This window comes from Petaurus breviceps, unplaced genomic scaffold (assembly GCF_028583685.1).
Source record: "Petaurus breviceps papuanus isolate PSGF00001 unplaced genomic scaffold, PetGlider_PUasm1.0 90686, whole genome shotgun sequence".
Taxonomy (NCBI): Eukaryota; Metazoa; Chordata; class Mammalia; order Diprotodontia; family Petauridae; genus Petaurus; species Petaurus breviceps.
Genome location: NW_027187309.1, coordinates 524,996 through 552,418, shown reverse-complemented (window position 1 = coordinate 552,418; position 27,423 = coordinate 524,996). Strand labels below are relative to the sequence as shown.

Here is a 27,423-nt window from a genome sequence, read left to right as displayed (position 1 = left end):
GATTACTATTTTATTACATAGTTTGAGATCTCATAATTTTAATGATAATAGCTAGTATTTATGTAGCACTTTAAGGTTCACAAAGCACTTTGTAAATATGATCTCATTTTATCATCTCAACCCTATAAAATGGGTACTATTATTATCTCCATTTTACAAATGGAAAAACTGGGACTGAAAGAGGTTAGGGGATATCTACCCATGGTCATACAGCTAGTAAGTATCTTAAGTGGGTTTTGAACTCTGGTCTTTCTTACACCAAGTCCGGAACTCCATGGACTGGGCCATCTAGTTTCCTCTTATTTAGCCTCCCTTGATTTCTTTTTTTCCCCATTATTTCTCTTGACCTTTTGCTCCTCAAAATGAATTTTGTTATTGTTTCATCTAGTTTTATAAAGTAACCTATGGCAATTTTCTGTGGAGCTAAATCTGTAAATTAATTGAGGTAGTATCATCATTTCCCTTCAACTGGCCCACTCATGAACATGAATGTCTCTATAGTTATTTTAGGTCTTCCTTTTTTTCTGTAGCATTTTGTAATTGAAATTGTACAGCTACTGATTGTGTCTTGCTAGATTGATGGTAGAGACATTTTACGTATATTGTAGATATTTTGAATGGGATTTTTCTTTGTAGTTCTTTCTGCTGAATTTTCTGAGAAATATTTAGTACAATTGATTTTTTTAGATTTATTTCACATTTTACTACTCTACTAAATTATTCATTCTTTCAATTAATTTTTCCATCCTTAGATTTTCTAAGCAAATTAGCAAATCCTGCAAATGCAGATTGCTGTTCCCTTCTTTTTTCCTGTGTATTTCCTCAATATTTTTTATACTTAGCATTTTTGAACATCCTCTAAAACAATGGGCATCTTTGCTTTTCTATGATCTTATCAGAAAAACTTATAGTATGTGTTTATTTTTAGTTATTGTTGTTTTTCTTAATGCAGGGTTTTTTTTTAAATGAAAACTCTAGATCATATTTAGGAAAGATGCTTCTATTACTGTGCTTTTTAGGAGGGTTATAAAACATTAATTAGGGCAATGTTTTGTTAAAGGATTTTTCTGTCTTGATATAATCATGATATGCGCTTTGCTATGTACTGGGGATGCAAATAGAAAAAAAAATTCCTATTCTTAAGGAGCTCACATTCTAATTAAGGAGATGATCCATGTTAGAGGGTTAAATTGAAGAGCAGATGGAAAGGCCTGGTGACCCTCAGAGTGCTACAGGAACCTATTTATGATAATGGAGCTGGTCATATGATAGGGCACAGGGGTCTGGAGTGCACAGTAGCTAGACAAATGCAAGGTCCTTCAAATTTGATGCTAGGTTGTATGGAACCCAGAAATTGTCCCCTTCTTTACTCCTGTTTTGTTGAAAAGAAACCCTAAGGAATTTGAGCTTTTCTCTGAGCATTAGTGCCAGACTCAAAACAGGTCTAAACCAAACCAAAACAAACAAACAAAAAAGATCTACTATTTCTCTTAGTGTTGAAACATTCTTGTATTCCTGTTACAAATCCAGCATGGTCACAATGAATTATTTTAAAAATACATTACTGTGATTTCTGGGTCACATGAACAAAAAAAGAGTGAATTAGACATTTTCCCCTCTCCCCACAACCCCTCAGACCTTTCCAAAACAGAAATTGTTCAACAAAGATAAAACAACTTCAACTGCTCCAAGGTCTAGGAAACCCAGAATCCAAAAGAAGGTATTGAAAAAAAAAAACACCTAGAAACTAACACTCACTGGCCCTGAGTTCAGCAGTGAGACTGTGCTAGCAGACCTAAGGACACATACAGGCTTACATCAAAATCCACCCTTTCACTTTGATTCCCCCACACACACACCCCCCCCACACACACACACTCCCTTTTTCCAGTGTCACGGCGGCCCCTGCTCCAGGCTATAGAAATTTTCTTGGAACTGGATAATCAGCTTTGCAACAGCAAAAACCTGCCAGGTCCTACAAACCAGAAGCTACAAAGTTCTGATCTTCTAGCGCTGGTAAGAGCAGGCTTTGGACTGCTGGTGCCAAACCAGAGACGTGAGGAACAGAAGGAATGGGACAGGTCATCAGGACAGGAAATAAAGTAGATGCCCATCGATTAGGGAATAGCTAAACAAATTGTTGTGAATTAATGTAGTACTACTAAGCTGTAAGAAAATTATGTGTGTGATATGTACAAGAGGCTTGGAAAGATCTATATGAACTGATGTAGAATGAAGCAAGAGCCAAGAAAAGAATGCACACAGTAACTGCAACAATGTACATGGAAAGAACAAGGCACAAAAAAAATACTAAATTAACACAATTATAAAGATCAAGTGGTAGTGAAATGAGAAGATATGAGAAGACAATCCTAACCTACTCCTCTGTGAAGGTGGGGGGTCCACAAGTGTTACACACTACATGTATTTTCAGATACTTTCAATTTATCAATCAGTTGTACTGATTTTTTTTCCTTATCATATGGGATGGCTCTCAGGGAAGGGAAGGGAGGGAGAGGAATGCATGGAATATTATGAGGATGTAAGAAACAGAAAATATCAATAAAAACTTATTTTAAAATAATAGCAATATTGTTAAAAAAAAAAGCAAACCTTGAAATTTACAAGAACTATAAGTATAATCGCTGTTCATAATTCCAGAGGACCAATGATGAAACCTGCCATCCATTACAAAGAAGATATATATTTAGGGTGGAGAATGAATCGTGTGTGTTTGTGTGTGTGTGTGTGTGGAGAGAGAGATATATATACATATACTTATATAAATATATGTGAGTATACATACTTATACATGCATTCATACATACATGCACACAAAAAAATATGGTCAGCTTGGTGGTACAGTGGATAGAGTGTCTGTCCTAGAGTCAAGAAAATTCATCTTCCTGAGTTCAAATCTGGCCTCAGACACTTAATCGCTACATGACCCTGAGCAAGTCACTTAACCCTGTTTGCCTTAGTTTTCTCATCTGTAAAATGAGCTGGACAAGGAAATGGCAAACCATTCCACTAACCAAGAAAACCTCAAATGGGGTCATAAAGAGTCAATACAATTGAAATGACTGAACAACATATGCATATAAATTATTATTATATATACACACACATATATATCATATAGGGGATTTCTTTTGTTTACTATACTTTCTATTATAAGACATGTTTTCCTTTTCTTTCCAAAGGAAATGGGAGTAAGAGAAAAATCTATTTCTGTTAATTAAAAAAAGAGTTGGAGGGTACTACAGATATGGAATGTTGCGTCTACTTTCAGGTTGGGTAATTGTATTATTTATTGTTTTTATGTAATTATTTTACTTCGTTTCAAGGGATCTCTCATGAAGTAGAGGTAATCTGTAAATGTTTAAAATCTGAAAAAGCACAGCAGTAAACTTAAATATATAGAGAGCTGTAACAGTTATGTCAATAATTTGTTCAATATTTTTATATCAGTATTCCTGAGTTATATATACATATTTATAAGTGTCCATATATACCCATACACATATACATAAATATACATATAGTTTTCTGTTCTTCTTCCTTTGTTTGGGTAACAGAGCCAAATTTCCCTCATAGTTTGGTACGTTTGATAAGGTATCTTCTCAACAAGAGAGGAAAAACTGTTCAAGTAGAATGGTTAATTAAAATATTTGATACAATTCACTTATAATCCATCTGAAACCCTGAGGGTTCTTACTTTGGGATTCATTTGTGGTTAGTTTTTCTTTTAGACATAAGGTTGTTCAGTTTATTTACTATGCTATTAACATGGTTGATTTGCATTTCTTAAAATATTTATCAGTTTCATCTAATTTTCTCAAGTTTGTTGGCATATAGTCAAGTATAATTCTCTTTTTTCCTGCAATTTCCTTTATTTGCTCTCTATTTGTGGTGAATTCTATCATCTCAATTTGAAATTTATAGTTTCTTTTTCTTCTCTCCCTGTCTTGCTTTTTCTTAGTTAATTAGCACTTATTTGTCTGTTGGTTCTTAAAAAATTTTTTCTTATATTTTTATTTGCCATCTCAATACTATTTTTCTATTCAGTATTGTTTACCTATGTGACATGATATAGTAGAAAGAATATTGACTCAGGAATCAGGGGACCTGGCTTTAAGGCCTGCCTTTGACACTTAGATGTGTATGACTTTGAACAAGTCCCCCTTCCTGAATCTGGGATTATTCATCTATAAATTTAGAGTATTAAACTAGATAGTCTCCAAGATTTTATCCAGCTGAAGACCTATGATTATATGGTCTCTAGCAACTGCCATTTTCATCTTTTGTTATCTTTACCAATCTGATGGATATGAAGTTGTTTTAATAGATATTTCTGTAGTTTATAGCTAGTAAGTTTAAAATCAGTAAACTCTTCATATGCTGTGATCACTAAGTTGCTGAGGAATGCCTCTTGTTGATAGCAATATTTGTAGCAACATATATTTATCTTGGATATCAGACCTTTATCATAGAAATTGACTGAGAGGATTTTTTGCTCCTGCAAAAAGCCTTTAAGTTATTTTTTTTATGTAATCAAAATTGTTCCTTTATAATCATTTCTGTCCCTTTAAGAATTCTGCCCTTAGCTATAGTTGTGAAATATATCTCCTTCCCTTTCTATGGCTTAATAAGACTTTTACATTTCAATCATCTATCTATTTGGAGTTTATTGTGGTAAATTGTGTTTAGACATTGGTCTAAAAACTTCTGACAGAATGATCTCTAGTTTTCAGAAAAGTGTTTGTCAGATAGATACTACTTTAGCTTCGTAGTCTTTGGGCATATGAAATGTTGTTATTTTGGTGATCTTTACTTAATACTTTTGGTATTTTGATGACGCATCATTCACTATCCTCCTGCTTAACTGTGTGTTTCCCAAGGTTTTGTTTCAGCCCCTCTTCAGTCCTCTCTCATCACTCTCTTGGTAACCACATCAACTCCCATATCCAGCCCCAGAAGCTCCTTTTTAGATTCATTCCCATATAATCACTTGTTTATGTACATTTCAGACTAGTATTCCAGGGATTTCTCAAACTCAGAATGTCCTAAAGTGAATTCATTGTCTTTCTTCTCAGATACTTCCTTCTTTTAAACTTACCTGTTTCTGGCAAAGCCACCACCATTTTTTCAGATTCACATTGTTCATAGCCTAGGTATTATGCTTGATTTCTCACTCTCCCCGACCCCATATATCCAGTCAGTTGCCAAAGCTTCCCATTTTCTACGTCCACATCTCTTACATCTAACACCTTCTCTCTATTCATTCTGATATTGCTTTTGTAAAATCATCACCTTGGAACCTAGAATAGTCTCCCCACATGATTACTCTTTTATAATACAGGTTATCACAAAGGTCTTAGTGCAGATTTAAGGTTTAAATCTGCACTATGTCTTTTGGGACAATCTATGTAATTATTTCCAGTGAAGCTTTTTTGTTAGTACTTAACAGAAAGTTCATTTATACCATAGTCTACTTCCATGGCTCTCTTCACCTCCAGGATCAAATACAAAACCTCTCTTTGCCATTCAAAGCACTTCTTAGCCTAGGCCCCTTCTACCACATAATCTTTGGTCCAGTGACACTGGCTTCCTTGCTTTTCCACAAACAAGACACTCCATTTCTCCATTTGGAGCATTTTCTCTGGCTGTTCCCCATACCTAGAATGCTTTCTCTTCATCCCCGCCTACTTTATTGCCTGGCTTTCTTTAAGTCTCAGCTAAAAACTCATCTACAGAAAATTTTTCCCATTCTTAATTCTAGTGTCTTTCTTCTCTTATTTCCTGTTTATCCTATATATAGCTTATTTGTATAGGTTTGTCTACTTGTTGCCTCTTCTGTTAGATTGTAAGCTTCTTGAGGGCAGGGACTGTCTTTTGCCATTTTTCATATTTCCAAACACTTAGCACACAGTCTGACATATATCACAGTAGGTGCTTAATAATTGTTTAAATTATTTGTGGTCAAATCTCTTGGGTCTCCTAAACCATCATGTCATGTGCAAATATTGATGATTTTGTTTCTTCTTTAACTATTCTCATTTGTGTTTATGTATGTCTTATTTCTATAGCTTGAATTTCCAGAACTAGGTCAAATAATAGGGATAACAGTGAACCTTATCACTTTATTATTGGATCTCATTGGAAAAGCCCCTAGTGTTTTCCCCCTACAGATAATTCCAGCTCTTGACCTTAAGTTATATGGTTGATAACATAATAAGGGAATGATCCATTTATTCCTATACCTTTTGTTTTTAATAAAAATTATATTAAAAGCTTTTTCTGCAAATATTTATGATGTACTCATGAAATTTTTATTGTTTTTTATTATTGATATGCTCTATTATGTTTATAACTTTATTAATGTTAAACTGATGCTGTACTTTTTTACTATAGAATAAACAACAAACATCCAACCTAGTCACCATTAATCTTTTGGCATAAATGTTTTTGGTATAAATGAAACCTAGTCATTGTTATAGTATTTGAATAGTATGTTATAGCTTCTTTGCTAATTTGTGAGGTTTACTTAAATATTCATTAAAGATATCAGTTAATTTACCCTATAAGACTGAATATAATAATACAGGATAAAACAATATGTTTATTTTTCTGAGAATGATTAAGTCCAATATTACATGAATTATTGTCAAGGTCTTTTCTTTCAACTTTTGTTATATCAAAGTCCAAGCTTTCCATTTATTTATAATAATTGCTGCATAATCTTGTATGACTATTTATAGTTTCATGCTACTTGGTCTTATTCCTCCTACTACTTATAATATTAGTTGGTTTTTGTTTTTGTTTTCATAATCAACCCCCCAAAGAGGGATTGTTAAGGTAGAAAGGATATAAAGAGTCAGGAAAAGGAAAAAGGGAAGGTACAAAATCATGTGTTCCCCTTAAAGTAAATTGGTATCCATCATGGGAAGTATGGCTCAATAGGAAATCCTTTGTGTGTTGAGGGAAGGCAAGAGATAGAGGGGAGCAGAAAAGTGATAGTGTTCCTTTTCTCAATAAGTGGGAACCTCTGAGGGAGTAGGGTAAGAGCAGTAGAGGGAAGGACCTGAGATGGTGGTGGGGGAAAGGGAAGGATGGTGTGTTTTTGTTGAAGAGGTAAAATTAAAAGGCTTAATTAAAGAATTTCAATGTTATGGGAGTAGGAAAAGCAAGTTTTATGTATTTGATGAGAAACATAGTTTTTTAATGCTTTTCATTTTTCCTGGGGGGAAACTACATTTGCTGAACAAATGTTGTTCTTCCTAGGACTGTATTGCACCCTGGGAAAATGTCTCTAAGGAGGTGATAGGGAGAATATAGAGCCAAAAATAAGATACACTAGTCTTAGGAGTCTTAGGCTCCCTGCTTTTAGGACCTTTCCCTCCCTCTGATTGGAGAAAGTAGAGCATAGACATTGCTGAGATTCTCCACACCCAGGGAATTCTCCTCCCCCTTTCCCACCTGGCAACCTTTCTGGGCTTAGTGCTCTCTAAAAACTCATCATTTGGCAAGATGAAATAAATTTGGAAACTCACACCTCCTCAGCGCCTCCTACTTCTGGGACCCTTCCCCATCTCTGATTGGAGAAGATGAGATGTAGACATCTGGGAGCTCCTCCTTGATCCTCCACCATTTAATCATGGAACTCTCATCACTTCCTGCTCAGCTCCTTTCCTGGACTTGGTGATCTCCAAAACTGTAAGATGAAATCAACTCAGAAACTCACACCTCCTCAGATAATTTCCCACCTCAGCTGCATGAATTTATCATATTCCACAATGAACCAAGTAGCCATGTATGATCTATATCAAATTGCTTACCATCTCTAGGTGAGGTAGGGGGAAGAAGGGAGAGAATTTGGAACTCAAAATTTTAGAAAATGAATATTAAAATTGTTTTTATATGTAATTGGGAAAATAATAAAATATTATTTTTTTAAATGAAGGGAGCAGCTAGGTGGCACAGTGAATAGAGCACCAGACCTGGAGTCAGGAGGACCTGAGTTCAAATCTGACCCCAGACACTTAACACAAAAACTAGCCGTGTGACCTTGGGCAAGTCACTTAATCCCAACTGCCCTCCAAAAAAAAAATGAACCAGCTAGCTCCCCCAGCCAATTTTCAACTTCTTTTTATGAATTGTCTCCCCCATTATATCGTGAATTCCTTGAAGGCAGGCATTATCTTATTCCTTTCTTTGTATCCTCACCACTTAGCACAGTACCTGGCACATAGTAAGCATTTAATAAATGTTGAATTTGACTCTGAGGAATGGTAAATGACTGTGGTAAAGGTATTCTTTGAGCTACATAGTGAATAACCATTTTCTTCTAGGAGGGAGGTAGTGTAGAAGTTTTCAACATAAATAAAAAGAAGAGAGGATAGGATGAGATAAACGTGCTAACAAAAAATGTAATAGAGGTAAAATCTAGTAGTTCAAGTTCCACCTTTAACAAGCACTATAGAATAAACAATGAACATCCAAGAATACATCCTATAAATGGAGAATACAATTCAGAAAAGACTAGAAGGGAATTGAAATAAGAAAAGGGCAAGGTCAATCCCATTGTTGGTAATAGTGTCCCTACAGTGTCTGATGGCCACTGTGCCAGGCATTAGCCATAAAGCCGCAGCAAATCCTTGGACATTCTACTGTGATTTCTTCATCAGTGGAGCTCCTTCTATCCATTGATGCTCTGCCTGCACTGATTCACCAATAATTAGCAAGTCCTCAAGTGCAGCCCTTTAACTGAATCCAACCTTCATAGAACAGATTCCCTTAATAAAACAATGTTTTCTGTTAAAACTTGGACTCAGTCAAAAGGCCTCACTCAGGGACCTTGAAGGCCACATATGACCTCAAGACCACAGGTTCCCTACCCCTGGTCTTGTCATTCCATCACTCTTTCTTCCTTATTCTTACTAAATCTATTCTTCATCCTCATTATGATCCCCAGTTCTTCTACCTTTCAGTACTTTTTGGGGCTACTATTCCTGATCTGATTATGCCATCTTCCTTTCCCCAACTTTTACTCTCAAGTTCCTTGCTCCTTTTTCTCATCACTGCTTATGCCAACACCAACCCTAGATAACTTCTACTTTCTCCTGCTCTCTTAAAAGCTACTGAATAGAGCTAGTAGAAGTCACAAATCTATGCTGACCGATTCCTCAACAAATTTATGCTATTTTCCAAAGCCCACTCACTGCAGTAAAGCCACCCCTTTTCTCCTCCCTGATCTTCTATCCTTTTCACTACAATAACTGTTACACATTTTTCTTCAGTCCTCAAACTTCTGACAGAATTCACTCTCCCTAACCTCTCAGCTAAAGACTTTAGCTTATATTTTATTGAGAAATTCAAGACCATTTGCCTTTTTCTCTTCCGTCCTCTGTACCTCACAATCCTTCCTTCTCATCTCATATATCATTGATGTTGTCTCCCACTAGTTCTTCCTTTACTCCTGTGCCTGATGAAAAGGTATCCATTCTCCTTACCAAGGTCAACCACCTCACTTATCCATAACTCTCCTTTATCTTCAGTCACTCCCTATCTACTGGTTCCTTCTCTGGGGCCTACAAGAATACCAAAGTTATGCCAATCTCAGGGGGAAAAAAGTTCACTACTATTTGTACTACTTATTATCAAATTTTTCTCTTCCCTTTCTTAACCAAACTCCTTGAAAACATTGCCTACAATCCTTACCTCTACTTCTTCTTTTCTCCTCAACCATCTGAAGTCTTGATTCTGACCACCCTCTCCAAAGTTACCAGTGTTTTCTTAATTTCTAAATCTTACAGACTTTTCTCAATTTTCCTCCTTCTTCCTATTTTCACAATATTTTTTTGCATAAGACTATGCTTCATTCACAGGGTCTAAACTAACTCTTTGGTCAAGGCCCTCATCACCTCTCACCTCAACTGTATTATAATAGCCTCCTATTTGGTCTCCTGGCTTCAATTCTCTCTGCTTCAAGTCTCTCCAATCCATTCTCCATATAGCTGCCAAATTGATTTTCTTGAAATGGAGATCTGTAAAGCCACACTTTAGCTTTCCAGAGGACTGCTGCTGTGAACAGCTTTCAAGGTTCTGATTCCATAGTATAGTGAACACTATTTATGCAATAACAAATCAGAGCAAAATATTCACAGAAAATCAAGGGACAGTATTCACAATGTTACAACTTATCACAGAAAAACAAAATACAGTATTCACAATGACTTATCACTAAAATGGCCACATAGTTTTCACCAAAGTGGTTACAATAGTTTTCAACAAAGTATAATCATTTAGTAACTCAATCGTTCAGTCATCCTTAAGGAGGCTTGCCTCCTTACTCAATCATCCAATCATCATTAAGGAGTCTCCTTAAGGGATACAAAATACAAAAGTCAAAGTACTCCACCCCTGAATAGTACATTCATTTAGTCAATGCAGAGTCCTTAATTCAGTCACAAAGTACAATCACAAATAAATTACAATTCCATCAGTTACTACTCAGCAGAAAATAATGCAATTCACAATTCAATTCCTGACTCCAAGATCAGCCTTCTATCCAATAAGCCATGTTTTTCAATATATTATCTTTTGATTTTTTTCAATTGCAACAATTCACAACACAATTCAGCTTCCAGCTGTCTGACCATTACATCCATAGCTGGTGAGTTACCAGAGAGGGAAGCACCAACATCTGGGTTTTCAAAGCCAGGCAGCTCAAACCCAGAATCTCATCTGGCCAAATCACACAACTTTTCCCAAAGTGAGCCCCAAAGCAAAACCTCATATCAGGGTCAGTCACTACTCAGACAATTTCATCAGTCACCAGTCTTCAGCAGAACTTTCAGCTGGTTCCCAGAATCAAAGTCACTTCATCCAGGTTCTCAAAATAAAAATCATTCTCTCTAGCCTGGGCCTTTCTTCCTCAGCCCCCAGAACCTGGCTCCAAGAAGATCTGAAATGCCAGCTAGGGCTTCTCCTTATATACTTATTAGCTCCTCCCTGTTCTGCCCCCTCCTGTTACATTAGCAACAGGGGTTCCTACCTTTTGTTTCTTAACAAAGGCTTGATCTAACTAATTTCAAACTAGGTGCTAAGTACCTGTTAGCTTTGCCAATACAAAGGGATCAAATTACATTGCTATTACAAGGTCTGGTTTTGCCATCCCATTCCCCTCTACAACGACCATAACCTTACTCTACTCTAGCAGCTTTGATTAATTCTGGGATAGAGTTTAAGCTCCCAAATTTGGAATAAAATCTCTACAACCTGGCCCCTTCTCAGTCTCCCTACACATTACTCCCCTCCACATATTTTGTGTTCTAGCCATAGTGCTCTACTCACTGTTTCTTATGCAGTGAGTCACTTTATCCTCTGGCTCCATGGATTTATCCTGACTGTCCCCTTTGATTACAATAACCTCCTCATCTCTGTCTCTAGAAATCTCTGATTTCCTTCAAAATGAAAATAAAGTGCCACCTGCTACATGAATTATTTCCTGATGTCATTTTTACTGACTACTTCATATAACTAATGGCCTCCCTCTTGATATTTTCTTGTATTCATTTTATATATAGTTTGCATATGCCTTTATGTTTACATTTTGCCTTCCTTGTAAAATATCATTCCCTTAGGGCCAGGGACTGTTTTCCTTTTTTTGTTTGTTTTTGTTGTTGTTGTTTTACAAGCAACATATACATAAAAATAATTTTCACTAAATTATTAGATTTCAGATATCCTGGAAAAAGCATAATTGCTATATATGATATGAGATATATATATATATATATGCATATACATGTATTATGTATATATACAACCTCTTTAGAACAACTTTATAAATAATATGTGATCTTCATGGCTAATCTCTTACTGTCTCTAGTTCATTTCAATATGTGATACCAAATTTAGGCCTGACCTATTAGCATATCAGGTTAAGATTTCCAGTAATTTATGCATAGACTTAAATATCAGTAGGTAGGTGGCATAGTAGATAGAGCACCTGGCCTGGAATCAGGGAGACCTGAGTTCAAATCCAGCCATGACATTCACTAGCTATCTGACAATGGGCACAGGGCTTGCCTTAGTTTCCTTATCTATAAAATGACCTAGAAAAGGAAATGGGAAGTTATTCCAGTATCTTTGCCAAGAAAACCCCAAATGGAGTCACAAAGAGTCAAACATGAATGAAACAACTGAATAACAACAAATACGCATGGATATTTGATCTAAATTTAAACATAGATTAAATATCCTATGAAATATCCATGGACTTGAATATCCAATTTCCCAGGGAAAGCTGAAGGGACAGAATATGTTTTCCAGTTAAGTTTTTAAAATATCATTAGCAGTAAAACAGTTGAGGTAACTTAAGCACCAGTAGTAATAAAACATAAATTTTTTATAGAATCATAGATTTAGAGCTTGAAGGGACATCAGAGGTCATCTAGTTCAGTCCTTTCATTTTTACTAGATGAGCAAACTGATCCCCAGAGAGGTTATATGACTTGCATGATGTCACACAGCTAATAAACATCAGCAGCAGATTTTGAATTCAAGTCCTTTGACTCTAGAACCATTTTCTTTCCACTTTACCCTAGCTGCCTGTCATGAATTAATACATATGCTTTTATAATCATGGAAAACTTAATTCCTTTGGAATAATTTGTTTTAAGTTAAGAACCTATGTGAGAAATATGTATAGGAAAAAGTGGGAAAGGGGTTTTAGGGGGTTTTTTTTAGTGTATCTTGAGCAAAACCTCAGCTACCTGACATCTTCTGGGAATTAATTGGGCTTTATAAGCATAGGTTTATCCAAGTAGCTATAAGTGTAATACTAAAAGCACCAGAACATTACTTTTAACTATTGTCAGAAAGAAAATTGTCCAAAATAGAGGTTTTCATTGTTTGTTTAAGCAGAATATAATAAACATAATTTAACCTTGTGTTAGAATTTGAGGATTATTCCTTATGAATATTATATTATATTATATTATATTATCATGTTATACTGTGCAATATTTATCTGCCTAATCTTTCTTGACTTTGCTACAGCTTGACACTCTCATCACCATCTTATTGCTGATACTCTCATCTCTCTACGTTTTTGTGACACTATTTTCTTGGTTCTCTTCCTACTCATCTGGCTGCTCCTCAATCAGGATTTATTCATTTGCTGAATCTTCATCCAGGTCACACTCATTAATCCTAGATGTCTCACAAGCTTCTATCCTGGGTCCTCTTCTCTCTGTATTATTTCACTTGGTGATCTCATCAGCTCCCATGGATTCAATTATAATTTCTATGGTGATGATTTTCAGATCTACTTATCCAACCTTAACTTGTCTGCTGACATCCAGTTTCACATCTCCAATTTCCTGCTAGACATCTTGAACTGAAACTCTTAAATCAAGCAACTTAATCTCAACCCGCAAAAGACAATGTACTGTCTTCCCCCCCCCCCAAAAAAAAACTTCTCCCTTTCTTAACTTCACTATTACTGTAGAGAGCACCACCATGCTTCCAGTCCCCCAAGCTCACAACCTAGGTTGGCATCTTCATCTCCTCACTCTTTCTCATTCCCCCCTCCCCATCTATCCTGTTGCCAAGGTCTATCAGTTTCACCTTTTTAGCATCCCTTTCTCAGATCTTACATGACTACCACTCTCAAGCACTCTTCACCTCACACCTGGACCATTGCAGTAGCCTACTGGTGGGTCAGTCTGCCACAAATTTCTCCCTACTCCAGTCCACACAGCCACCAAAGTGATTTTTCTAAAGCTCAAGTCTAACCATGTCACTCCCTCCCCACTCCTACCCCTTACTCAATAGACTCCAGTGACTTTCTTTCACCACCAGGATCAAATACAACATACGCTAACATTCCAAGTCCTACCGCCTCCACGTATTTTTCCTCCACTTAGACCTTATACTTCCCTTGTCTCTCTCCTCCCCTCACACACACACACACACACACACACACACACACATTCTTCATTCCAGTGACACTGGCCTTGAACAAGACACTCTACCTCTTAGCTTTGGGCATTTTCACCAGATTTTCCTCATATCTAAAATACTTTCTCTCCTTATTCTACCTCCCGGCTTCCCAGGCTTCCTTCAAGTCCCAGCTAAATCCCAGCTTCTATAAGAAGCCTATTCTGATCCCCCTTAATTCTAGCACCTTCCCTTTATTATTTCCTATTTATCCTTTGTATAGCTTGTTTGTACATAGTGTTTGCATGCTGCCTCACCCATTAGACTGTGAGCTCAGAAGCAGGAACTGTTGTTTGTCTTTCTTTGTATCCCAAGAAGTTCTTAGTAAAGGCTTATTGGCTGACTTGACTATAAAAGCAGAAGTAGCTAGTATATGACATAGGTCTTTTGCCTTTTTCCCCACACATGTAGAGATACTGTATGCTTTCAAGGGATTCTGAGATATGTGATGATTTGTACTCCTATGCATCCATACCTGCCACATGAATATAGGTACCTCTTATGACTATGCTTTTAGGAACTATTGAAATATAGTTAGTTGTTTGCTTCCCCAGACTGCAGAGTTATTTTGTCTTCCCTTTTTGTTGTTGACTTCCTTCTTTGCTATTAGAACATCTGTTGCTTGCCTCTTAATATCTGCTATTGCCACTGCTTCATTTATTCACTCAATAAATATTTAGTATAAATGCCCAACATGCTAATAGCTCTGATGATATAAAGATGAGTAATCACTGCTGTCTTCTTCCCACTGATTTTCACTTTATTTTTTGTCATGTCTTTTCTCCTATTGATTTTCTTGTGTTTCATACAAATAGCAGGACTTCCAAATGAATGGCAGCCAACTAGGTTAATCTTTATGAGTTTGTCCATGGTGTAAATGGAGTCAGAAAGACCTGGGTTCAAATTTTACCTCACAGCAGCTGTTAGTCCCAGTTTTCACATATGTAAAATGGGAATAATAATTATTTTAGTACCTACATCAAAGAGATGTTTTGACACTTGAATGAGATAATGATTGTGATGGACTTTGTAAAATTTAAAGAGATATATAAAGGTCAGTTATTTCAATTGTTCCTTCTCTCTGGTCAGTGAACTAACTACCTACACAATATAATAGTTATAATGTTGAGGCCATTGACTTTTAGCTGTTTTTATTGTTTGCTTCTCATAGCCTGCTCCTTTCTGCCAAAGATTTTTTATGGTCTATTTCTGGCTTTGGAGCTGTTCCAGATGTTTGTGGATATCAGAAGGCTAATCTTTGATAGCTATTATGTGTACTAATGGTAATTAATCTAATTTATTTCTTTTCTGGACTTGATGAAATAGGCTAGTTTTGTTTATAAAAATATGTTTCAAATTCATTTGAATAACTTAAAAATTCAGAAATACTTCTTCCCAAAACTGGCACACGTATATGTGTATGTACATTTGAAGTCACTTTGCATATTGTTGGAGAAAATATATAGGATATGTGAGATTGTTTTAGGTAAATTATTTGATGATTTGAATGGTTATTTTCTTAATAAGGAGGTCTCAGAAATTTACATAATTAACCTCTTGGTTTAAAAAGGGTTCACTTCTGAGTGATTTCACAAATATGTACATAAATATAGCCATGAAATTAATCTAGAAATACATCAAATTAAATTTCTGCTTTAAAACTTTCATAGTCTGTACTTTCCACATATGAAAAACATCAATCTCTGAACTGTGAAGAATGTGATTTGTAGGAGAAAAAATTTCTTGAACTTGTGATTTAAGTCTTGATTTAAGATAATTTGTTTAAACTAAATTTACCTACTAATCAAAAACTTATTCTTATTTTTTAAATATTATTCATGTGTATTAGGTAGATTCTTATGAGAATATTTTTGCTTTTTTATGGTCTCTCCCTATTCCTTAAGGTATTGTGAAGTATGCAGCATAATAACAACTTGATTTACTCTTTAAATATCATTTCTTTGCCTTTTGTTGTATATAATGGTATAATAGGATATAATATAAATGTAGAGACAGATCCATAATTTTAGATTATATGGGACCCAAAAATTTGCGTTTTAGCTCTTGTGAAAGACTATCCAATATCTAAAGAATTATAATAAAATATAATTATTAGGCTATTATTATACCATTAACACGAGTATATCGATAGACATTTTTAAAATACTGATATTTAGTAATCAAAAATTTAGAAAAGATTTGTAGAATAAATAGGACTTTCTGGATAAGTCATTTAATTGGTGTCTGTCAACATGGTTTAAAAATTATAAATGGGGGGGGGGTGGAGCCAAGATAGCAGAGTAAAAGTAGGAACTTGCTTGAGCTCATCCCTCATTTACCTGTAATACCTGTAAAAATTGACTCTAAACAAATTTTAGAGCTACAGAACCCACAAAATGACAGAGAGAAACAAATCTCCCACTGAAGGTAGCCTGGCAGACTGATTGGAAGAGTCTATCACTGAGCACTGGGAGTGTAGTGTACTCCCACGTGAGGCACTCAGTTCCAGCCCTGGCAGCACAGACCAGCCAGAGCAGACTTCAGGGGACTGAATCACTAGTAGCTGTGGCAATTTCCAGACTTCTCAACCCACAAACACCAAAGAGAAAATAAAAGGTCAGTGGGGAATCTCTATTGGACCTGGGTGAGAGAAGAGTACAGTGGGGGCCCTGCCCCCAGGGCAGCAGTAGCAGTAGCAGCTGCAGTGGCAGCTGCTTCTGGAGCTCCAGGCCCACAGATGGTGGGGGGACCAAGTGATTGACCAGAGGGCAATTGCAGGAATGTATTTGCTGGCACTGAGGCAGGATTCTCGTGCTTTGCTCTGCTTGGATCTGGATCACAGTGTTGGGTGGCAGTCCTGGGGTGAGGAGGAGTGCTGGAGAGGCAGAGCTTGTGGGGGCTGTAGAGAAGGAATCCTCCTTATAGTTATGAGACAGGTGCCTAAAAGTAGCTCTTACAATAGCTGTGCAAAACCCCAGAAATTTGGGACACAGCACTCTCTACTCTGGAAGCAGAATTCTATTGTGGCAAAGAACTCAAAAACCAATAATTGGCTGAGAAAAAGAAATCAGACTATAGAATCGTTCTTTGGCAACAAAGAAGATCAAAACATAGAACCAGAAGAAGACAAAAAAGTCAAAACTCCTGCATCAAAAGCCTCCAAGAAAAATATGAATTGGTCACAGGCCATAGAGGAGCTCAAGAAGAATTTTGAAAATCAAGTAAGAGAAGTAGAGGAAAAATTGGGAAGAGAAATGAGAGTGATGCAAGAAAATCATGAATAATAAGTCAACAGCTTGCTAAAGGAGACCCCAAAAAATACTGAAGAAAATAACACCTTAAAAAATAGACTAACTCAAATGGCAAAAGAGGCCCAAAAAGCCAATGAGGAGAAGAACATCTTAAAAAGCAAATTTGACCAGATGGAAAAAGAAGTTTAAAAGCTCACTGAAGAAAATAATTCTTTCAAAATTAGAATGGAGGAAACAGAAACTAATGACTTTATGAGAAATCAAGATATTATAAAAACAGATCCAAAAGAATGAAAAAATAGAAGACAATGTGAAATATGTCATTGGAAAAACCACTAACCTGGAAAATAAATCCAGGAGAGATAATTTAAAAATTATTGGACTATCTGAATGCCATGATCAAAAGAAGAGCCTAGATATCCTCTTTCAAGAAGTTATCAAGAGGGGTGGCTTGGTGGTACAATGAATAGAGTACCAGCCTGAAGTCAGGAGGACCTGAGTTCAAATCCAGCCTCAGGCACTTGACACACTTACTAGCCATGTGACTTTGGGTAAGTCACTTAACCCCAATTACCCTCCAAAAAGCAAAAAAAGAAAAAGAAATTATCAAGAAAAAACTGCCCTGATATTCTGTAACCAGAGAGTAAAATAGAAATTGAAAGAATCCACAGATTGCCTTTTGAAAAAGATCCCAAAAAGAAAAGTCCTAGGAATATTATAGCCAAATTCCACAGTTCCCGGGGAAAATATTACAAGAAGTCAGGAAGAAACAGTTTGAGTATTGTGGAAACATAATCAGGATAACACAAGATCTAGCAGCTTCTACTTTAAGGGATCGAAGGGCTTGGAATATGATATTCTGGAGGTCAGAGGAGCTAGGATTAAAAAACCAAGAATCACTAACCAGCAAAACTGCGTATAATACTTTAAAGTAAAATATGGTTATTCAATGAAATAAAGAACTTTCAAGCATTCTTGATGAAAAAACCAAAGCTGAACAGAAAATTTGACTTTCAAATACAAGAAGCAAGAAAAGCATGAAAAGGTAAACAGAAAAGAGATATCATAAGGAACTTATTAAAGTTAAACTGTTTACGTTCCTACATGGAAAGACGATATTTGTAACTCATGAGACTTTTCTCAGTATTAGGATTGTTGAAGGGAATATATGTGTGTATGTATATGCATATGTGTATACAGAGGGTATAGGATGAGTTGAATATGAAGGGATGATATCTAAAAAATAAAATTAAGAGGTGAGAGAGTAATATATTGGTAGAGGGAGAAAGGAACAGATAGAATAGAGTAAATTATCCCACATGAAAGAGGCAAGAAAAAGCTTAGGGGAAGAGCAGGGAGGTAAAAGGCAATGGGTCAACCAATCTCTCATTGGACTTGGCTTGAGGAGGGTATAACATACATACCCAATTGCATATCTTACCATACAGGAAAGTAGAGGGGAAGGGGATAAGAGGGGGGATGACAGAAGGGAGAGCAGATTGGGGAAGGGGGTAGTCAGAATCAAACACTTTTGAAAAGGGAACAGGGTTGGGGAGGCCAGGTAGCACAGTGAGTAAGAGCACCGGCCCCAGTGTTGGGATGACCTGGGGATTGAATCTGGGCTCAGATACTTAGCACCACACCCAGAAATAACTGTCCGTGTAACCTTGAGCAAGTTACTTAACCCCAATTAATTAATGAAGTGATGTGAATGGAACCAGTAGAGCAATTTATTCCAGATCAGCAACATTGTAAAAAACAAAAAATGATATTTAAAAATTCTGATTAATACAGTGACCATCCATGTCTCCAAAGGACCTACCAATTGACAAAGAGATGTTGGCTTCAAAGTTTCACGGATACAGCTTTACCAAAGACTGCCATCTCTAGCATGAAACACTTGAATACCATCATTCTTGTGTAGACATTCTAGATAAATAGGGCATCAACTTTCTTTTTCTTACTTGTATCCCCAGTGCTTAACACAGTGCCTGGCACATAGTAGGTGCTTAATAAATATTTATTGAATTAAATTGAGTTCATGTATTTAATAAAAGCACTAGTAAGTTCAAATTAGTACAATTGCCATGTAATAATTTATTCTGATGTTGCTTTTTAAGTGGGTTTACATTTGTGTGTATATCCTATATTTCTAACTAGATATTAAGTGTATCCAGGGCAGGACTGCTCTTAATTCTTTAATGTAATCTTGCAAAAAGTCTTAAAATTAATGCTGGACCATTAATCACACTTAAACCAGAGTGGAAAGATCTGTTCATTTTTTACAGTGTTTTATCCTATCCAGTTGAGAAAGTAAAATAAAACAAAGTTTAAAAAAAATCTCAACATATTTTAAGACTTATTTTACTGATACCAGGATTCTTCCTTAATTATAGTTTTATTAATCTTATTTATATTACATTAGGAAGTTGTCTGAGAGCTGACTTGTCTAGTATAGTTAGGAATTTTTATTTTCTCCTGCTCTCTGAGTAAAAATGCATATGCAATTTTGTCTTTGAAATCATGAGCACTAGAAAAAACACTAGTCTTTGACATAATCTTAAAATCTTGTTGTCTTTATGAGCTAGTGCTCAGACATATACTTTCTAGAAGTAACATTTAGTTAGCACTAAATTATACCAAATCCATAAATTCAAAAATTTCTAAGTTAATAATTGACTGGGCTACATTTCAGCTAAAAGAATCATTAAGAAACAGAATCATTAAGGGAGGGAATTTGATTAAATATTAGGATAAAAAAGAACAGGAAGAAATCTAAATATAGAAAATATGAAAATATTTTACCTGCAATTAATTCTTTAGAATGTAAATTATTTTTTTAAAAGAATATGTAATCTTTTATTAATAACTATTTTATTTTTTAAATTGATTGTCCTTTCCAGTGTTCATTGAAAAAGTGCTGAAGAAACTCTATCCTTCTGTTCCAAATCAACAACTTCAATCCATAACAGAGATTTCTTCAAAACCAGAACTAGAACCAAGAAAAGTTCAGCCTTCAGCAGGTAATGTTATATGCAGAAATAGTTTTATCTCAGATAATTTTTTTCCTTTTACCACTTAATTATTAACAGCCATCTGTTTGATCTTTCCCGATTTTACTTATCTTATGTATATTTTCTTAACTGGAGTGATTAACTTTATAAGAAAATAACTTTTAAGTGGTGAGGTATTTTAAGGTCAGAATATATAAAAATTTAGATCAACAAAATCTAAATTGTTTTCCAGATGTTATCAGTCACTTCAAATTTGCTCTAGGATGTTTTACATGTGAAAATGACGTCTTCGTTCTAAGGGTATTTTTTTTTTAATCTTTTAATTTCCGTTTGAAATCTACCATGAGATTTCTTGTTCATTTCAATGCATATGTAATAGTTTATATGGAGAATTTCAATGAGAGAGGGATTCCTATAAATGTTGAATTTCTCTAGGTCTACATTCTTTGATTACATCAAACTGCAGAAGTCTATGGAGCTTCCTAAAAGAGTTCAACATAACAGTTCATGTAGGAAAAAAAAACAAGGTGGTAAAGAATTTCTATTTTCTAGACTTAAATGTACAGATCAATAGGCCTTTTAAGTTAGTCCAGTGGTATGTATATCTTCTACAGAGATAGCCTACCCCGTCTTCTATTTTTCAACTCCTTTTTTATGTGTTCTCTTCCACCATTAGAATTTAAGCTTCTTGAAGTCAGGAATTGTCTTCTACAACCATTTTGGAAAATAATTTGGAATTAGACAAACAGAGTAATAAGTAAAATGTCCAAATCCATTGACTCAGAAATTACACTTAAGGAATAACTTCCCAGAAATATTCTTCAAGGAGGAATTGATTGGTAAGAAGAAATTCATATTTGTTATAGCAACACCTTTTTTGGTGACAAAGAATTGGAAACAAAGTAAACACCCATTGGTTGGAGAATGATTAAACAAATCGTGGTACATGAATTAATTAAATATTGTTCTATAAGAAATGATGAATGTGATCACTACAGAGAAGCATGGATTTACTATGATTAAAAAAGAAAGATTTATTATAAAGATCAAGTTTGGCCCCAAAGAAGAGATAAAAGAACATACCCTCTCAAGATACCACCTTTTCCCAAGACATAAGGGTTCACAGATGTGAGATATCACATACACTGTTAGATTTTTTTCAGTATATTGATTGTTTTGTTTTTCTATTCCTCTTTAAAATGTCTTTGTTACAAAAGATGGTTCTTTGAGAGAGTAGGAGAAAAGATAGAGGAGGAAATGTAGTCCATGTGAAAACAAAGATTGCAGTAAAAACCTATTTTAGAACAACACAACAATAAAGAATGTAAGAATTTAGTTAGTTTTTTGTGTTTTTTTTTTCTTTGGAGGGGGAAGACAAAGTAGTTGGGGTTAAATCACTTACCTAAGGTCAGACAGCTAGTCAGCTGTCTTGAGGTCGGATTTGAACTCATGTTCTTCTACTTCCAGGGCCAGTGCTCTATTCACTGTGCCACCTAGCTGTCCCATTGATATTAGTTCTTTTTTTTTTTTTAATCAAAGTTAGAAAACTTCAGGAAAAGAAAAAAATATAGAATTTCATTAACTTGCCCTCCCCTGCATGTCTCTATTTCTTTCTTTTATCTCTTTCTCTTTCTCTCCCTTTCTTCCCTCTGCCCCTTTCCTAACTAAGAACTATAGTATCAACTTCACATTTATGTGTCTTATCATTGATTGCCTAATACTGATTATTTTAACAAGTGCTTTCCAGTTATCCCCATGACAATCTATTTATGTTATTTTGTTGGTAAATATAAATCTTGATTAAGCAGATTTTTTTACCTTGAATGATTCCATATTACTTACAGGATAAAGTATATAATCATTAGCCTGGTATATGAGTAAATGGAAATTTGTTTCATACTATGGTAAGGATTTCAATCCAATAAGTAAACATTAATTAAGCACCTACTACATGCTAGGCACTCGATACAAAGAAAGGCAAGGAACTTCGATTCTACTGGGGAAGACAACACACAAAAGGAAGCTGAAAAGGGGGCAAGAAAAGAGGGAAGGTACCCAGTAGGTACCTCCAATTAGTGGGAACATTCACAGGGGCAAAGGATACTAATGATGTATGAGTTCCATGACTGAAGTGATCTTTCAGGATAAAAGGTTCCTAGGTCTTGATAGGAGATGTTCATAGGAGTATAACTGGGTGGGAAATGAAGAATAAATTAGGATTTGTTGTTGCTCAATAGTTTCAGTTGCATCTTACTCCTTGTGTCCCATTTGGGGTTTCTTGGCAAAAGATACTGGAGAGATTTGTCATTTCTTCCTCCAGATAATTTTACATATTAAGAAACTGAGGCTAATAACAAGGTTAAATGACTTGTCCAGAGTCACACAGCTAGTAAGTGTCTGAGGCCAGATTTGAACTTGGGAAGAAGAGTCTTCCTGATTTCAAGCCTGGCATTCTATCTACTGTGCCACCTAGCTGTCCCATAAATAAACATCTCTTATTTGAATTAAGTGATTATTGATTAAGTATTTAATTGACACAATCAGTTTATTAATTTTCCATTGTATGTTTATGTATTATATATTGTATTTATATGTATTATATAATATATGTAATATATTAACATACATGTTTGTGTGTGTATTTAAAGAGAAAGAGGCTTCTTCTAAACTTTGGACAAAAAATGAAAGAATTTATAGTAATAACTACCTGTCTTGAATATTTTGTATATAGGAAAATATTTTTTAAAACTACCTAGATACTTTCTGCTTTATAAATATCACTGTAATTCATTTATCAATAATGATAAATAATAATAATAATGATAGCTTTACTTTCCTTCTTAAAATAACAAATGAATAATCCCCATACTACAAATGTAGACTTTGAAGTATCCTTGAGAGTTTAACGGATAAATTGTAATGGAGCTAGAACATTATAAGAGAAAAAAAAGTTTTGCCTCAGTCACCTGGATATAACATTGATTTGTAAAAATGTAAGAACAATATTTTTTAATACATGATGCCAAATACTTATAATCTGCATAGTATATGGAGTGAAAAGCTCTTAAAATATAAAGAAATGGACACCTTGTGGAAACAAGATGAGTTCCTATCTTCCCATCATCCTGTCTGCTTCTGGAACTGTTTCAAAGATTCTTTCAATGAGTCTACCAAAGATTAGCTTATATCCAGTATTTTATTCAGTTACAGCAAGAGATAATTTTATCCACCTGCACAGCAGTCTAGTCTGTAGGACATTGAACATAAAAAAATAATAGAAACAATATGATGATGATGCTAACTCAAATATTTACATAGCACTTTAGTGTTGTCAAAATATTTTATGTACATTCTTATATTATTATAGTTTACATATGATTATTATAGTATAGCATGTATTATATACATTACCCAATGAGATAGCTACTGTTATTATTCTTATTTTACATGTTAGTAAAATGAGACTAGAGATACTAAATAACTTGTCTAGTCACTCTTATAAATGTCTTAACAGAAATTCAAACCCAGATCTTCTAAGCTCTAATTCAGCATGTTATCCATTTTGGTGTATTGCCTTGTTAATATTGCCATGTTCTCTTAGAAACTTTGTAAGTTATTTTTGCCCTTTTTAACTTGTTTTCTAAATCCCAACCCCTTAAGGAAAGTTGTCTTTCTCAAAGACCCTAAGTATTTCATCCTGTGAATGATGGTTCCTAAGGGACCAGTCAGTACAAATTAATTAGTAAAGGGACTAGCACCTAAATATTTGATAGGAAGTGGAGCTAAATATTTCATGAAACTTGCTAGTTAGCTGGCCATGAAAACTATTGATGTGGGAACAGAAAATTACAGGGTTTTTACTCAAACCAGTAGTATTGTGTTCCTTTTTCTGTTTTCATTCTACTTTATTGTGAAGCAAGGGAAAAAGGAAACACAGCAGGACATTGGAGTTGATGAGAAAATAAAAACTCTATAATAACTTCTTTCTTTAACAACCAAAGCAGAATGAATAAACAATTTGCCATTTTAATAAAAAAAAGATCAAAGGTGAAGGTAGGGGAGAAACTAGCTGTAAGGACTTTTGATACTAAATTGTTCTGTAGTTCCCATGTGTATATGAGGTCTACATCCTAGAAATAAGCTTTTGACAACTAGAAGATTGAAGGTACGTTAATTCTACTCGAGTAAGCATTATGTTAAGTATTGATTTATAATTGTTTTAGAATAAGTAAAAAAATTATATTTTAAAATTTAAATACTTAAAGTTATATGATTTTGATATTGATAATGTCAACATTAAACAATGCTTATACTTCCATGTTTTAACAAATAGCTGTATTTTAATACCCCAAAAGTATAATTTGTTGAATGAGAAAAATATTTATTTTAGGACCCATTCTAGCCCTAGGAAATTAGTGGCCTACCCTTCTTATAGACACAAGACATCCAATTTATGAAATACTGAACAAAAGTTCTTGAGTTAATAATAATCTCTTCATTGTACCTATAAGCATTTTTTTAAAGTTTGGAGTCTAACCCAATATATTGAAATGTCAAATTAAAAATTCAGGCCATAAACAAACTTTGTCATCTTTGTTCTTGACCACCTGTGTGGGGCATAATTTCCCAGAATCTAGCTAGGCAAGGGCATAAAGAGCAGTCATGGGATGAATCAGATTCTTTCTTCCATTTACAATTTTCCCTCTGTAGCCCCAATGCAATATTTACAGCATCCACAATCACTATAAATAGACCTGCATGGTGCTAGATCAAAAATATAACAGGCTCTCCATATATAAGACAAAAGCAAAACATTTATTCAGACCCCAGAAAACCAAATCCCAACACCAGGAAACCAAATCTATCATAGCAATATGGAAGTTAATGCACTACGACACAGCAAAGAGTCACACTATCCTTTAGCCTTCCCACAAACCAATATAAGCCTAGCTGTCACAGCAGATGACGAAAAAACAACTTTTACTCACAAGCCTGACTGACTCCTTGCCTGAGCGTCCTCTCTCTCTCCCAGACCAGCTAGTTCTGATTCACAGCTTCCCATGGGCTGTGCTCTACCCTTCAGCTAACTCTTCCTACCACAGGCTCTATGTGACTATATCCAGTCTATTAGGGGGCAGAGTTTATTTTCAAAGCAGAGAAGGTCTTCAAATTCCCCCAGGCTTTTTAAGGGACAGGGAAGATCTTCAAATTCCCATTACCATTACACCCTCCAACCCTTAAACCAAGTACAGAGGCTCAGAGAACTCAAAAGTAAATCTGGGAGCAGAGATAGTGAGCCAGTCACTTAACAGTTATTCATTAATTGTCTAGTATGTATGTGTTAGACTCTGTGCCAAATTCTGGGGATACAAAAAAAAAGAGGGGTGGCTATGTGGCATAGTGAATAGAGCACTGGCCCTGAAGTCAGGAGGACCTGAGTTCAAATCCAACCTCAGATACTTAACAGTTGCTAGCCATGTGACCTTGGGCAAGTTACTTAACCCCAATTGCCCTGCCTCCTCCCCTCCAAAAAGCAAAAAAAAAAAAAAAACCCAAAAACTCTACCTTCACAATATCTCTCCTATACAATCCCTTCCCTCCACTCACATAGCCACCACCCTGGTAATGATGCAGGCCCTCCCTGATTTACAGCCAGACTACTTCAGTAGTCCACTAATTGGTCTCCCTGACTTATATCTCTCTTTACTTCAATCCATCTTCTACTTAACCTAACAAAAAAGTTTTCCTAAAGCACAGGTCCAATGATGTCATATCACTCCTCCCAATACTCATTTCCACCACAAACTCTAATGGTTTCCTATCATCCCCAGAATCAAATATAAAGTGCTCTTTGACATTCAGAGCCCTTTACAACTCAGCCTCTTCTAACCTTTCAAGTCTTCTTATACTTCACAACCCTACATGTAAGGATACCTCCCAAATCCATTCCTTTACACTGGCTGTCTCCCATTACTGGAATGATCTTCTTCCTCACTTCCTCCTTTTCCCTGAACTCCTTCAAGCTCAAATCTCATTTTGTACAACAGACTTTTCCCATTGCATATTCCTCTCCCTCCTCTCCCCCACTAATTCCTTCTCTTAGAGGTTATTTTCTGTTCATACTGTATTGTTCCAATTGAAATTAAAATAAACTGAGCCACAGAGCTTTGAACACAATCAATCTATTAGCAAAGTTCACATTTCACAATAAATAGGGTCTCATCTTCCTTGGTAAGTTAAAACTCCAAATGATCTGACAGATCATTTTTATAGACAAAAAATGGAACATCCAAAAAACAGAAATCAACATCATAAATGGGGAAAACGATATACTTGGTCACAAAATCTGAAGCATCATAGGGATAGGGAACAATAATATGGTTGGCTGGAAATGGGAAATGTGGGGCCAGGAATAACCTTTTGCTAATAAATTCTGTTTGATCCAGTCTACCTGCAAGACCAGTTAGTAGTATAGAGATAATAGACCACACTTCCCTGAATTGAAGTGATTAACAGAAAACATGAACTTTTAATTTCAGCCTAGAGACAATGAAACATGATTTAAGGAGTTATACAAGAAGTCAGTGTTTGGTACAGAATGAAATCAGTTACAAAATGAAATCAGTTTGATTTTCTTCGTTTATAGCTTATATGTACATAGTTATTTTCATGCTTCCTCTTGCAAAAGAATATGAACTCTCAGAGCATGAGGACTATTTTTGTCTTTTTTTTTTTTTTTGCTTTTTGGAGGGGAAAAGGCAGGGCAGTTGGGGTTAAGTAAGCATACAAACTTCTTGACTAGATTAGTTTTGATTGCAAAACCTATACCAGCTTCAAGGCACTCACCTTCACTGTAGCCACTCCAGAAAAATGTGTATCCGGCTCCAGCTTCAGTAAGCTGTCCATTTGCCAGCTTTGTTTAACCCAGGGCTACTATTTGGACATACCTGCTGAGCTCTTTTGCAACAACGGCTGTTCCTTCAGGTCTATTGGATTTTGTGTTGTCTCTAAATGTGTACAAATTCCATGTACTGATGGTGAATGGAGTCATCTTTGCAGAAGCTTTTGTACATTTTTTTGTGTTTCTACCATAGGATGGGATCCTCACCTGCCACAGTAGTTCAGGGTTGGGTAAGCAGACACATTTTAGG

At 35.4% G+C, this 27,423-nt stretch overlaps 1 protein-coding gene across 1 annotated transcript in view; it reads left to right on the top strand.

The window, feature by feature from the left end:
- Nucleotides 1-27,423, top strand: part of ERICH1 (glutamate rich 1) — a 96,676-nt gene that overhangs the window by 16,195 nt on the left and 53,058 nt on the right. The window contains exon 2 of the mRNA XM_069065391.1: nt 20,162-20,281. Coding sequence (XP_068921492.1) covers nt 20,162-20,281 — 120 coding nt within the window. The remainder of the gene's footprint in view (nt 1-20,161; nt 20,282-27,423) is intronic.